This window comes from Trichoderma ghanense (assembly GCF_004382785.1).
Source record: "Trichoderma ghanense strain CCMA-1212 chromosome Unknown scaffold_7, whole genome shotgun sequence".
In the NCBI taxonomy this organism is placed as follows: Eukaryota; Fungi; Ascomycota; class Sordariomycetes; order Hypocreales; family Hypocreaceae; genus Trichoderma; species Trichoderma ghanense.
In genome coordinates, this window is record NW_027395670.1 from 935,858 (window position 1) to 950,553 (window position 14,696).

The following is a 14,696-nucleotide window of genomic DNA, read 5'->3' on the forward strand; positions in this document are numbered from 1 at the left end:
GCAGTGGGAGAAACTCAGGAGCTCGGCCATTTTCGACCTCCGAGAACGAAGCAAGACCCTGCCTGACCGAAGGGGCCGAACAAGCTACAAGTTCCGCGACCCCAAGTTCTGGACACCGTGGAAGGATCTTGGGAAAACCAAGCGCTACTTTGCGGATGTTTATCCTCTTGACTGGAGCCTTGCCGTGCGTCCGATTGTCGCCAAATGTCAGTCCCCCCCCCGTCCTTCTATCTCCAACGGCTCTATTGAGCTTCAGCTGAAGCAAGGCTAACGAATCGTAGTATATCGCGCGGGAGTCATCGCGCCGGCGTATCTGCAAAACGACCCGGAAATCGTCCCCGGCGTAGCCACAGCCATGACCGAGGCTCACCGTCCCGATAAACTCGACCTCTTCATCTGCTACGAGGACCTCTACAACCGGTTCGCCCCCCAATTCCCACCCAACTTCGCCGGACCGGACAAATGGCCAAAGCTGCTCCCTCACGCCGAGGCCTTTGCAAGCAAACACCAAAACGCCCGCTTCGCCCTCCTCCGGCTGTGGTCCGCGCCGCACTTTTACCCGCTCATGGTCGGGCTGCAGAACCGGCAGGGCAACAGCTTCCTCGATAGCGTCGGGCGGCCCTGGGAGTGGAAGTTTGTGAACAAGGACATGCCGGGGAGCGAGTTTAGCATTCACCTGACCGTTTCGACGAGGCTCGATGTTTTGAAGAAGCAGTTTGGGGACAGGGTGATTAGCAGAGGGGATTTGATTCTTGTCATGGGAGAGGATGCGGTTGATTTGATGAAATATTGTACGGCTGTGACGTTTGCCTTGCAGACGAAGCCGTGGCTGAGAGAGGTTGATCTGTGGAAGAGCTACATTAATGTTGAGTTGGATCTGTTGCAGGAGTTGGATCCGTTTTGGTTGGATTGATCAGGATATAGCGCCTGTCAGCGAGTATCTATCCAAAGAGTATACGGCAACCAAAGGTCCACGCCCTTCAACTCTCCTCTGCCACTGATTTGATCGGAAGAGGGTTGTCATGCGAGTGCCTGTCTAAGAACATATCTTGTTCTATATAAGATGCGTACATGATCGGAGGCATGCCATCTGTGGACTCGCAGCTGATACCGATGTCTCTGAACCACCCAGCCACCCATACGAATAGCCCAGGAAGTGTCATCGATGCCGCCTGAATGCGTCACCCTTACCTAGCCGTCCGATAAAGCTTCCTCACAATATCACCATTCAGATCCTCCTCAAACCCCCTCGACTCATTCCTCGACAACCTCAAAACAGCCTCCAAATTCGCCGCCACCACCGGCAACCCAGCCAACCCATTAAACCTCCTCAAATCATACTCAAACGCCCTTCTAGGCGGCGCCTGCTCCGCAATACTCGCCTTGGTAAGCCTCAGCGTCTAAAGCGCAATCCTCGCCGCTACCTCATCGACATGCTTCCTCGATGCCTCAGCACTAGGATGCACGGAATTCACCCAGCCTACACGCGCGGCTTCGGAGGCGCTGACTTGTGCGGCGGCGAGCAAGTATTCGGATGCAAGGCTGAGACCGATGAGTCGCACGAGTTGTTGGATGCTGCCGACGTGGAGGACGCCGATGGCTGCTTCTGGGCCGACGAAGCGCATGTCCATTCTTAGGAGGTGTTCGTCTCCTGCACCCCTGCTCTGCCATTAACTTCCCCGATGAAGATGACGGGAGTAGTCAAGAGGAGATCTAGATTCGCGAAGTATGTGTCTAATAAGCTGGAGCCGTTACGTCCCGGAATGCCGAGCTGGGTAAAGAGATTAAAGTCTAGCGTGGAGGCCCAGAAATCAGGGTTGTTGCTGGTGAAGACTACGACTTTTGTGGTGCCGTCTGGGGCTTGGAGGGTGTTTAGGAAGGTGTTGAAGGAGGTGACGAGGTTGGCGTCCCAGAGGTTGATGGGGGGTTGGAGATCGTGATGCGTTTGGCGGTGCAGGGGGTGTTGATGCATGATTGTTGGAGGATTTGGGCTTGTACTAGGATTTGGAAGAAGGAAGTTAGGGAGAGAAGGAGTAGTATGTTCCTTTTGGTATGGGAGGTCATGGTGACTGGATGATGGTGTGCTGCACTTTCGATGGATGCGGTTGGGTTCTTCGGTCTTGCAAGCATAGCTGTTCATATACCCGTTGGTTGCCTCTGGTCTTACCTCCTAAATAGCTCAAGGCATTATCACCTATTACAAAGAGTTGTCGCAATCCCCGAGAAACTCAACCTGCTACTCTACCGAAGATAATTCCGCTACAATAGGAACCATCTTCACCGTTCGAAGTGAATCTTGTCAGTTCCCCTATTCTGATCGCTTTAGGAAAGTGCCCGTATTGGCTATGAATCATGGTTCTTACAAGCGGGCTTATTTCTAGACATCACCAATGATCATCTTGCGCCGAATAGCGTCTCTTATGATAGGCGAGCGAGTTTAGCCTTGTTGGCAGCGATATTGACAATCCACTGAAAGCCATGCCCATGGGGTGGAACGTCGTGAGAAGGGTGGGTAAGGGATGGCAGACTCTCTATTCGAGCTACAGCTCAGCGGCAATTGTAGCCAGTCATAGACATTGAACTCTGTCGGATCCAGATCCCAACTCAAGCAGAAATGGAGAAACAAAGAAGAAAGCAAAATATATTTGTATAATATCGCACTTCTGCTTTCGAACCCTTGGAGTGCCCTCCGATTCTCCCTTGAAAGAGGAGCGCGCTCAGCCCCTTGAATAATGAAACGGTAGGATACCCATTATTCACCATTATGCGACGTTTTGCGAGGGATTCTGACAGGTGTCGGTGCTCGCAAAGACCTACTCGAAGGCTCCGGCACAAGTCTTCCCATCTTACCTTCTTACTACTTTGGCTTCGACGACTACAATAAGGGGTCCGAAAAGCCCTGAAATTGCGACTTGTCTGTCTTTCGCATGAGGATACTCCGTAAGGAGACGGTCCACTGGCAATGCCTCGCCTCCGGACAGTAAAGTAAAGTTAATGCCAATGGTGTAACAAATTGAAGAGATATCTGGGATGGAAGTCGAGGCTAGTCTTTTTCTCTCATCTGCCACCTACTACTGGTCAATTAGCATGCGAAAGGGCAAGGAACAAACCATACCCCTGGGTTGACTGGTATGCTTGTGATCCATTCATGTGTTGATCCTGTTTCATTGATGCTCATACAAAAAACGGTGATGTTGGAGATGCTTGCCGGGTAGCGGCCTGGATGACGGATAGCAACGAGGCTGGTCACAGCACAACAATGCCGCGTTTTCGCTGTCGCAATATCTGCAGGTATATGATATTTTTTATAAATTGAAGGAGAATATATATATTGCCTTTACTATTTAGCCTCTTTTACTAAGCTTAAGCCTAGATCTATCGTTGCATCGGATTCCAAGTATCCGAAGCACTTGAAACTGTTTTTGTGTACGCGTCAAATAAACTATGGAGATGATTGCGATACTACCTAAAGAAACAACATGTGCTGCCCATCTATATGGAGCTACAGCACCTAACTAACAGAATCTGCAGTGAATTCAGAAAAGGGACATTAGTGTAATGCTACCTGTGCGCAGACATGCCTTCTCCTTCACGATGACGAGTCACATTGTGGTTCTGTGGCTTTTGACCGACTGCTCTTCCTACCCTGCTTTCGCCTGTTGGCGTAGCATGACCCTATCTCCTGCTGCTGGTGAGCAGACATGCTGTCCCTTGGATACAGCAACTGTCCGAGGTAAGCCACAACACGAGTAGATAGCTGGAGGAGATGGCTAGACAGCGGGATGTTCCTTAAGCGCTGGGATAATTCGTGCAGCCAATGCGCGTCGCTTCCCTTGTTTGAGAATCCGCAGCCATGTCTGCATGGGCTTACCAACAGCGTTGAGGTATGCAGTACAAGTATGAGGACGTCCGTACAAAGAACATGTGGGTTAAGGTTGCATATGAAAATACTAAGAAATGATTCTGCTCTGCTAAGATGGGTTCGATAAGTTTACTTCGTCCAGGTAGATATAGTGGTATTACTATACTCAGATATCTGATGGATCAGAGAACATCCTGACGTTCATGTCCCGGATGTAGCCACGTTGGATCGAGCGCTTAATCGACATGCACCCCGTGAATCCCACCCCTGTTTGTCTTGATGATTCTCCGCCTTCTGCCACCGAATGACTGCTCACAGATCGGATTTGCGGCCGAGGATCATTTTCACTCTCCATTCAAGCTATACTCATTCCTGTATACTCCTTGGGCGCCATACAACCTGTCCTGACTCTACAGTTTTTTTTCCCGCGCTTGCTTTGACACCATCTCCTGCTCTTGTTCAACTCAGCGACTAATGCCTCTCTTTTCTCATCGTTCCCATCGCCAAGCGGAGAATGGAGCACAGTCATTGAAGCCAGTGCCAGCTCAGGCCTCCAGCCGAAGGAAACTGTTTGATGTATTTTCGCGACCAAAGTCGCCGGCGCCCCCTGTGCCCATCACCCAAGCGCGCGTACACAGCAGCATTGCGGAGGAGAGCAGACGTTCAATACTCGAAGAAACGAAGAGCAGCAATACCGAAGCAAACAAACCTTTAAACCCCATAGAAGCTTCAAACAGCGATCAATCGGAGCCAAACGAACCTTCAGTGCCTAACACAGAATCGCAGGACGGAGCACATATAGAAAGCTCTGACGTATCAGAATTTGCCCATCGGAAAGCTTGGTCTTCATTGACCGAGGAGCAAAGGGGGCAGCTAACAGAAGACAGCATCAGAAAGCTATTCGACCAGCTTAGAGATGCCGACCAAACGCACCAAGAGCAATCGCTTCTTCGGAAAGGGCTCAATGTTGTAAGCCCGTATCTAGATCGCCTCCGCATCACCATCGACTTCATCAGCCCTTTTGCCAGCATGAACCCGGCTGCAGGGACTGCACTTGGCCTGATCAAAGGCGTCAATTCGGTATGTCCGATTGTCCCTTGAAACTTGGAATACTGATATACAGATGCCGAAGAGCTCATGATCAATATAGATCGTCATTGCTATCTGCGGCGCTGCCGCCAATGTGTCAAGCCAGATCGGCTCGTTTCTTGAACGCATCCCAGCAATTGAGCGATGTAGCGATGTTGTCAACGGGCGTGGCCGACTGCTGGATATATACAATGTCAGTCACACTGGGATTTGAAAAGGTCGCCACTGACTTTCCTAGGCATTGGTCAATGTGTACAAAGACCTCTTGCAATTCTACTTGAAGACTATCATCATGTTCAAAAAGTCCGGATTCGTCATACGTCTGGCTCTAGATTGGCTCAACTCCGACTTGTCGGGAATCATCTCATCATTTACTTCCCACGCAGACCTGTTGTCGAAGCTGCTAGAGTCTGAGACCTTTGCGAGCGTCCAGGAGATTAAAGATGAACAAGTGGAGACCTTGAGTAAGTACCGGCTCTTGACAGCCCGGATCTCAAGTCTGATGGGCTCGAACAGTTCGTGATACCCTCGACATTCATAGGGACTTTGAAATCGCATATCACAATGAATTGAAAAGGCGTGCCGACGAGGCATGCAGCTGGATCACATCCAACGACCGATTCGCCTACTGGAGACTGAACTCTCGGGACTCGAGCCTCTTGGCCTTATTCGGAGACATGGGTTGCGGTAAGACGATAACCACTGCTTATGTGGTAGACACGCTGTCACAGGGGCAGCTTGTTTGCTCTTACTACTGCAAAGATGATCAAGAAACTACGAAGCTTGGGAATATCTATCGCAGCCTCATATGGCAGCTTCTGAAAAGGAAGCCCGATCTGAAGACCCGCTTCTCGAGCTGGTATAAGAAGGCGGAGTCGCGAAGCCAAGTGAATCCGACGCAATCCGACGAAAAGCTGCGTGAATTTCTCTTTGATGCCCTTTCTTCATCGAAGCAATGCATATTTGTTGTGCTGGACGGCTTGGACGAATGCGAGTCTCATGCCCAAAAGCAGATCCTTTCCCTCTTCCGCGAGCTTCTGGAGCGCGAGGCTCGGCTGAAAGTCTTCATCTCGTCCAGATATGATGACGACGTTGAGAAGGCCTTACCATCCGGAGCCAGCAGAATTGAGCTAGGGGTAGGGTTCTCCCAAGAAAGAGATCGTATCATCGCGAATTATCTTGCGAGCCAGCTCTACATTCCGGAACAGACTCGCGAGAAACTGGTGGACGAACTTGCTGAAAGGGCTGACGGCTCCGCCATCTGGCTACGAATCTCTCTGGAATACATCGGGAAACTTCGCATACAGAACGAAAAGGGTCTCGAGACTGCATTGAAGCGGCTCCCGTCGTCGAGAGGCCTCGCGGAGCTGTATTGGAGGTTGTTCGAGAAGCTTTGTTCAGGATTGCCAGAAAACGAGGAACATCTCCGGCGGGCCTTGGAGACGCTTGCAGTGGCCCGGCGTCCTCTGTCATCCGACGAGCTTGCTTACGCGGTCTTCATCGAGACGGACGATGAAGGCCCTACGACGATGGTCGAGCTGGAAGAGTATGCGCAATCGGTGAACCTCCTTGACCTTGTCCGGCCCTTTATTAGTATCACGACCGTGAAAGACGAGAAACATGCCCAGCTGCGCCTTGTCCACCAATCTCTGAAAGAGCTAATATTGCAGGCTCCTCCGTCAAGCTGGAGTTTGGTCGGAAAACCAGGTTGGAAGAATCAGGCCGTCCAACGCAAGGGAGAACTCAACGGCTACCTACTCAAACGCTGCATTCAATATCTCCTGTTTAACGAATGCGGGGAGATTGATCTCTATTCAGCCATCACTGATGGGTCTCTCGATGCCGATTTCTTCGCCATCGGAGGCATTCTCGATGACGACGAGGCTCCGACGGAGCTGCGCCAGGAATTTGATCCGTTTGAGCTAGGGCTTGGCAGATTCTTTACTTATGCTGCCGGCGGCTGGACGACTCACTTTCCTGATGCGTCCCAGGACTTCTGGCCAAGTCCAGCTGACTTCATCGCGTTGTGCAGCAAAGGCTCCCAGCGCCTGGAGAACTGGGTTGAGCAGTGGAAAAGGCCGAGAAACTCGCGCAGGACCGAGTTCAATTTCCCCGAAGTCACAACTCACCTTGACCCTCTCGTTGTGGCGGCCATTCTTGGTCCGGCAGCGTACATGGCCGACCTACTCAAATGCAATCTTCAGAGTCCCGACTTCTTGCACGATTCAGTCTGGGTTGCTGTCGCGCACTTAATCAAGAGAGATGGCATCTCTACAATCGAGCAGCTTCTGAAAGACAAGAGTCTCGGATCCATCTTGTGCTGCACGGAGTTCTTCTATGAAGTCGTGCTGGGCTGGACAAAGTCTGACAGGCTCAAGGGCAATGCCGCAAAGGAATGGGAAGACATATTCGATTACCTGATCAGAGCCCTGCGTGAAGACCTCCTTGAGGACGGCAATGAGATCCTCTGCCAGGCGGCCCGTAATGGATGTCTCGTACTCGTCAAGAAGCTCTTCGAGGTATCTGAGCGTGATCCGGAGTTGAGAAGAGCAATCATAGTGGGAGACCGTTCCAAAATGAGTGACTGGCGAGGGGGCCTCTCAACGCATCAGTCAATCGGCGAGGCTGCGTATGAAGGGCACGTGGAGATTGTTCGCTTTCTGTGTCAACAGCCCGGGATCGAGCCTCATTTGCGGCACGTCAATCAACACGGACACACCGTGTTCCACCAAGCCGCCAGAAGGGGCAATAGGGAAATTCTCATGATCCTTATCCAACACTGGCCCGAAGGAGTCAACCTCAGGAACAACGTGAATGACGCCCCGCTTGGCGACTTCATCTTCCACCGCATCACTGGCGATGTCGAGGCTGCCGAGACTGTCAGGGCGATGCTGTCTACGGGTAAAGTTGACGCCACCGGCTTGAATGATGATCCTGGCTATTCGCCCCTCTGTACAGCCATTCGAAAGGGGGAAATTGCGCTGTGTAAGACACTCATTGTCGACGGCTCGGCTGATGTGTCATGTGCAGTGGGCGTCGACAGAGAGACTGGCAAGCCGTTCTTGACGAAGGATGTGAGAGTTCAAGAGACGGAGGATGCACAAGAGACGATGCTAAAGCAGCTTTGTTCTCTGCTTCCTCTTGCTGTATCAACAGAATACTTGTTTTGAGTTGCAACATGTTTTGTATCGGTTGGTTGTAGTATCTGAGTTGTCCTATAGCAGAGACCTTTCCTCGTTGTAGCAGCTTCCGTGTCAGACAAGATATACTTCTATGGGGATGCCATGCTGTCTTCTAAGTCTGGAAGGAACAGATGTGAAACGAGACCTCGTGGTGGCTAAGTGTAATGACAGGCCATGACGCACAAAGGAACCCAATGCGGCAAACCGGCAGAGTAGCCTGGTATTCGTCAATTCGTCATGAGTACCGTGATAGCCGTTAAGCATAACAAGAGGCCACGCGAGCACTCCTAAGCCACCGCCATGCCAATCATCCAGAGAGACGCTGCAATACGATCAAATGGCTTGTTGTCCAGAATGTCGAGATCCGATGGCGTATTCTTCCCATATGATATGCTACCAGACTGCTGCGTTTGTAAAATGCTGCATGAGTCGAAGTGCGCTCCTAGCTGTACGGCAGCCAGAGACCCCGAAGAAGCGTAGGGAGCAATTGAAGAAGCTTCTGGAGTCTCCAAGTAGCCTGGTGAGAGATTGCAAATGCGTTATCGATGTGACGACTTTGCGACTAGGGATCAAGGCTTTCTGGCTATGAAGCTTCGGCCTGCGCTCGAGGAGGTGCGCCCTTTTTCCTGATGATCCATCCAAAGTACCCAAAGGATCCGTCGTTGCCTACCAGGGCCGTCATTTGAAGGTCCCACAAGCCCAAGTCTTCCGGGTTCAGCAGCTGTTCTATGAAATGGCGTTGCCTAAAAGTCACATAGAGAAATACTCCATCATCCTTCAGCACTCGGTGGAGCTTGATCAACTGTTAGACGGATCAAGTTTACAGAATTTAAGGTAGCTCGAGGGAAAGGCCCTACCTGTTTCATGTACCTGCTCGTATCATCCTTAACTTGGTCCTCAGGTTTCCAAGGGTCGCCGTATATCAGGGCATCAAATGTCCCCTTGTCAAACGCGACGTCAATGGACTTGTCAGGTATGTCCTCCATATAGCGTACGTCTGACTTTCTCCATTCTATTCCCTTGATGTTCTCGTGCTTCTTGGACATTTGGTTATAGGCCTCTTCGGAGAAATCGATACATAGCTGCTGGTCGTAGCCGGCTAACGCCAGTTGTTCCGGAATTTCCTGGAAAAGGTAGAGTCAGCAACTGAATGGCGGGTTATTGTGAGGGATGGTAATCACAAACACTCCGTCCAGAACCGAGGTGTAGGACCTTGGGGTGGTCTTTTGCCTGCAAGCCTTCTTGGTTGAAGAGGTTGTTGTTGAAGAACGGTACTAAGTCATTGTAGGAGCGGAACCACTCGTGGTCTTTTTCGGGCCCCGTGTAGTGTTTGTTCCAATACGTTTCGGTAGAGAGTTCTTTATCCCGGTGAGAGGGCATTTTGAAGGCGGAAAGGCGCAATTGATGTCGCAGAAACTCTTTCTCTTGTCTTCTCTAGCACCTACATTCTATTTCCATGGAGTTGATGGCGGGGCCGCCTCTTAACTTTTTCCCCCGGTCCCAGACATTCCACGTGACCTAACTACCGAAGAGAGGCTGATCAATGGCTTGAAAAGACGATCTTATGAGGAAAAGCCGGTCTAAAACGAAAGCGAACATTCCGACAGCTAGAGCTCCTTGCCGAAGCTCAACGCTGGGTCATCGACAAACCTTCTATTTACTATGGCCTACCAACCTGGTTTCTGGTTATTCCAAACTTTATATGGTCACTTGGTAATTCGATCCGTGATTTGCTGGACCGTATCTGTTGTGGTCGGCAGCTTCGCCTCTGCAGTAGTAGGCGACCCGACGTCACTTGTACATCAACGTAGACTGTTAGCAAAACTGTTATACGCCGGTGGCTTCTAGAAAAACATCTCAGCAGCATAGGGCAGGATGCGGCCCTAGAATAGATACTACCTGTCTCTATACACCGGATGACCTGTTTAAAACCAACACGACTGCAGTAGCATAAAGCATTCGCAATTATAAAAGCGGCGCAAGAAAAGAACAAACACCAGATAACTTTCCAAGCTCCTATTTTGATAATACACTTTTGATTTTCATGTATTCCTTCTAATATCGCTCTATGGTTATATTATTACACTCTGAATCTTTTTGCCTTGTCCTCACCCAGCCAGTCGAGAATTATTTCAGTTACTCTTTCCCCACGAAAACATTTCCTTGCAGCCTCCATGATCTCATCTGTTATAGTAATCTCACTGCCACGCTTCTCGAGAAGCACGGAGATGTTCTCCATACCATAAATGCCATCTACTGCGGCCATCATAAGTCCTTCTGTTATTGCAATCTCGCTCCGCCACTCGAGAAGCACCGCCAGTATCTTATCGCCGCGAAGTTGTTTCATTGCCAGTTTGACCAACTCTTCGGTAATGGTAATCTCGTGTCCTCGCCGCTCTAGAAGTATTCTGACTGCTTTATCAGACCTGTTTGTCACTGCAAAGGTCAGTATCTCTTCCGTAATCGCAATTCTGTCTCCTCGCCGATCCAGAAGCAATTCCAAGACAGTTTCCTTCCTGTCACAAGATAGGATTGCAGCCTTGACGATCTCCTCGGTAATTTTGAACTCGTCACCTCGCTCTTTAAGAAGCAAGTTTGTTACTTCATATCCATGGGCGGCATTCTCGCCAGCAGCAAGTTTTATGATCTCTTCTGTGATAACGATGTCGCTTCCCCATCGATTTAAGAGAAGTGCCATTGCATTTTCGTCGTTGTACCTTGCTGCGGCTTTCACAATGTCGTCGTTTATGATGATTTCGTTCCCTCGTTCTTTGAGAAGTAACGCCAGACTGTGTTCGCCATGGCCGCTTGCTGCTGCTTTCACAATGTCGTGTGTGATGACGATCTCGTGTCCTCGCTCTTTGAGAAGCAGTGCGAGCAGTTTATGACCATGTTTGTTTCGTGCTGCATTGACTACGACCTCTTCGGTAATCGTAATCCCAACACCTCGCCTCTTGAGTAGCAATGCCATGACTTCTTCGCCATGCGATGCATTCTTAGCCGCAGCGCGTGCCGTTGACTCGTCAATGCGGATCTGGTCCCCTTGATGATCAAGCAGTAGTGACATAACTTTCCCACTGCATCTCTGAGCAATACCGGATACAATTTTGTCTCCAATGGCGACTGTAGCGTCTAGGTGTCCGATGAGCATGGTCACAATTTCGTTGTGTTTCCACGAGTTCGAAACCGCAGCGTCTAGAATCCGCTCAGTAACGCGAATCTCATGCCCTCGCTCCTTCAGAAGTAACTCAATGAATTCGTCGCCGTGTGCTTGGTGAGCAGCCGCATATGTGACTGTATGTTCGGAGATGACAAGCTCGGTTCCTTTCAAGTCAAAGAGTAGTTGCAGCATTTCTTTGCGGGCAGTCCGCTTGTCAACTGCAAGTGTGGCTGACTTCTGTGTCACCGTGGCTCCCAACTGAAGAAATCTGATAACAGTTTCCGTATGTCCAGAGTAGATGGCAAGATCCATCGGTGTTACTCCGCTGCTAAGTGCAGACATCATCTGCTCGAATTGTGAAGAATGTTGATTGGCAACATAATCGACCAGGCCAGGTATACCCCAGAACCCAGCAACGTGCAGAACAGACGGCTCCTGTGGCATAAACTCAGGGTCCGTTGACTGAATCCTCCACAGCCACCGGTCTCGACATCGGGACTCGAGTTTGAAGAATTCCTTTTGCCGTTCTCGCACTTCACACCTTGACTGCGCATTTCTTGCATGTATGAACCAACTGCGTATCGCGTAGGAAACAATATCGTCATACGGATCTATGACATGCTGGAAATCATCAATCAGAAGATCCACACAACGACAAGCCATGTCGGCATTCGCAACGAGTGTGTCGATGTAATAGCCAGAACCGGATCCGGTGAGATAGTCCTTCACAGACTGATGAAGTAAAAGTATTTTGTCGTCCTGGATCTTCACCATGAGGCGACAGGAGGCGACGTGCTCGCGTGTGAACTGAAGCCTGGTCTCCATATCTGTTTCGTCTTGGTGTAATTCACAGCTCGTTGCAAGCTCATCCACACTCAGCGGCCGAAGGGCTACAACAACAAAACTCAGGATGCGTTTTATAATGTTCGGTTCGGCGCTTTGTGCGAGTGCCGTATCCAAAAGCCGCTGGTAAAGAGAATGGAGACCCTTGGGCATATCTTGGAGAAGCTTCAGAGCATCCTTGGAAGGGACGTTTTCCAATTCTTTGCATGCCAATCCGACCCAAAGAAATGTGCCTTCCGCTTTGTGCCTGAGAAGAGCACTGATTTGATCCTTCAACTTCTGCGCGTAGTGTTTTCTTTGAGACAGCCTCGCTAGCTTTTCCTCGATGCACAGCTCAAGATCTTGTTTTGCGTTGGAAAAAGTTGCCAAGTCTGTGTTTGGAAATTGGCCAAGGTATTCCTGAATCTCGGGGTATGGTCGACTAGTAATCAGGATGCGAAGATTCGTGTCTTGGTTCCCATCAAAGGTATCTTGAAGCTGTCGCAATAGAACCTCTTGTGACTCGTGGTCACATTCGTCGAGGGCGTCGATGATGCAGTATTTATGGCCCGTGCTTTGATCCGCCGCAGCAGTCATGAAAATCTCCCAGAGAGCATCGAATGAGTCGAAGAGCTTTGCTCCACGCTCACGATATCTCGGCATAAGGTAGTCGAGCAGTTGTGGATGCTGCTGAATAAGTTGAAGGAGAAGCCCTCGAACGATTGAGACGGCGCTTCTTTGCTTATCGAAGTTGGAGTCGCAGAAGAAGTATGCCAGTGTCTTCCCATCGGTCTCTGAGAAGGTTTTGGGCAGCTCTTCAGTGAGAAATATAGCCATGGTGGATTTTCCTGTTCCTGGATGACCGTGAAGCCACAGAATGTTGTTTGTCTGGCCCTCTGAGCGCACTTTTTGTCCAGAGCCTAGCCAAGCAGTAATCTCTTCTGTGCCAATGATCCACTCGCAGGTACCCTGGGCGCGATCTCCTTTCTTTCTTTTGAGCGCAATCCTGTCATCTCGTGGATCCGTTAGGAAGAGGTCGCGTAGGCAGGCTTCGGCTTCCGGCTTCTGCTCCAACACATCTGGGCAAGTTGTCAGCAATGTAGTTGTGAATAGATTGAATGGGAACCTACGTGAACGGTCGGTGATAATATCCCTTGCTACAAAGATCAGTCAGCAATAAGCCAAGCCGTCAGAAAAAGGCACTCACGAGCCTGCCGACGACGAATAATGTCCTTCGCGTTAGCGTACATTTCGGATATTGTTGTAGATACTGTCAAAAAGGAACGATCTGTAGGGCCGCAATACTTGTTAATCTTCAAGTGATCAGTTTGAAGCGCATGTCTTTCGATGCCGGGGATGCAGGCAGACGCTTCCGGCACGACCTTCTGAGTCTCAGTATCGTCCTCTCTTCTCTGAATACTGTCATGTCACAACTCACCATTCCTTTGATGACTCCCTCGACTCCATACCGCCGCCCATAGTCTGTTTCGTAGAGCTCGCTGAAGCAAGAAGCAGGTATCGAGAGCTTATTGAGCAATCGGCAGAACCCATGGAGCTTGTCTAGCAATATGGGTTCGTCAAAGCCGAGCTCCCTGGGGATTCCGTTATGTGAGCCAGCGAAAGCCTTGAGCTTCACCAGGGATTCAAGAAAGGGTTGCCACTTTGTCCCTCTGAAAGGTGTACCCAGGAAGACGAGACCGACGGTTGCTTTGAGGAGGTACTTGAACGTGTCCTCAGAATTAGCATAGAGCAGGCCCTAACAACATGGATTAGCTTGAACATTGGGTGCGGCAAGCCATTGTATACTGCGCCTACGTTCACAATGACATTTCCACCCAAGCTGTGGCCGATGAGGACAATTGGTCGACTGGGATCGTTTCTTTGCAGCGAGTGTATGCTGTGGATGAGCTCCTCTCCGCACAGCTGCAACCGCGTCTTCGGGGCATCAGCATCCCATTTCGACTCATAGTTGTATGCGATTATCCTCGATTTTGGTACCTTTGCAGGTAACATATCGAGGTCTTTCAGCCAGTTGACGCATTTCTCGTCGTCCTTCCATGTCCACGACCAGTCAACATCGGATCCGAGACCGTGTACAGCAATAATGGTGCATCTGCTGGCTCTGTTAGACCAGTATATTTTCAGATACAATGTGCCTCCTACTCAAACTCGGCCTTGTCACCAGCACTACTGCTAAGACCGGGATACAGAATCTCGAGAGGCTGTCTGGCACGTCGCTATGAAGAGGTTATTATACTGTTATTCTATGTAACATCAATGCCTACAAACCGTATGAGAAGATTTGCCTTGCAAGTCGAGGGACCTTTGTTTCAAGCCTAGTGAAGGCTTTCTGCTAGCATATAACCAAAGCGACAACACCACAAAACCCGTAATAGCAGCTTGAACGAGTATAGAGCCAATTTGCAGTAGGCTCATACTGCTCACCAAAGGTTTGTCAGTGTCAGTCAGCCAAGGCGGCAGTGGGTGGAAGTACCACAGAAACCTTGACTGATGGGTGCTGGTATGAGACTGCATGGGAAATAGGTAGGGTTCATCTAGAAGACGGGGCTAGAGTCAACTA

General features: G+C 50.1%; 4 protein-coding genes across 4 annotated transcripts; 1 reads left to right on the forward strand and 3 right to left on the reverse strand.

Annotated features, from left to right (window-relative positions):
- Window positions 1-1,187: 1,187 nt before the first annotated feature.
- On the reverse strand, window positions 1,188-2,140 carry CCMA1212_006450 (uncharacterized protein; the record flags this gene model as incomplete). Its single annotated transcript, XM_073703671.1, is given in 3 exon segments — window positions 1,188-1,400; window positions 1,425-1,664; window positions 1,676-2,140. The coding sequence occupies 3 exon segments, from the start codon at window positions 2,138-2,140 to the stop codon at window positions 1,188-1,190; spliced, it is 918 nt and encodes a 305-aa protein (XP_073557954.1).
- A 2,196-nt stretch (window positions 2,141-4,336) lies between these two features.
- On the forward strand, window positions 4,337-8,121 carry CCMA1212_006451 (uncharacterized protein; the record flags this gene model as incomplete). Its single annotated transcript, XM_073703672.1, has 4 exons — window positions 4,337-4,942; window positions 5,013-5,144; window positions 5,190-5,415; window positions 5,468-8,121. The coding sequence occupies 4 exons, from the start codon at window positions 4,337-4,339 to the stop codon at window positions 8,119-8,121; spliced, it is 3,618 nt and encodes a 1,205-aa protein (XP_073557953.1).
- Window positions 8,122-8,716: 595 nt separating this feature from the next.
- Window positions 8,717-9,513, reverse strand: CCMA1212_006452 (Methyltransferase-like protein 13; the record flags this gene model as incomplete). Its single annotated transcript, XM_073703673.1, has 3 exons — window positions 8,717-8,926; window positions 8,991-9,257; window positions 9,319-9,513. The coding sequence occupies 3 exons, from the start codon at window positions 9,511-9,513 to the stop codon at window positions 8,717-8,719; spliced, it is 672 nt and encodes a 223-aa protein (XP_073557956.1).
- A 700-nt stretch (window positions 9,514-10,213) lies between these two features.
- Window positions 10,214-14,551, reverse strand: CCMA1212_006453 (uncharacterized protein; the record flags this gene model as incomplete). The annotated part of the gene is made up of 7 exons (XM_073703674.1): window positions 10,214-13,194; window positions 13,246-13,272; window positions 13,323-13,500; window positions 13,554-13,871; window positions 13,931-14,237; window positions 14,279-14,352; window positions 14,405-14,551. 7 exons carry the CDS (start codon window positions 14,549-14,551, stop codon window positions 10,214-10,216), a joined length of 4,032 nt encoding a protein of 1,343 aa, XP_073557955.1.
- Window positions 14,552-14,696: the final 145 nt, after the last annotated feature.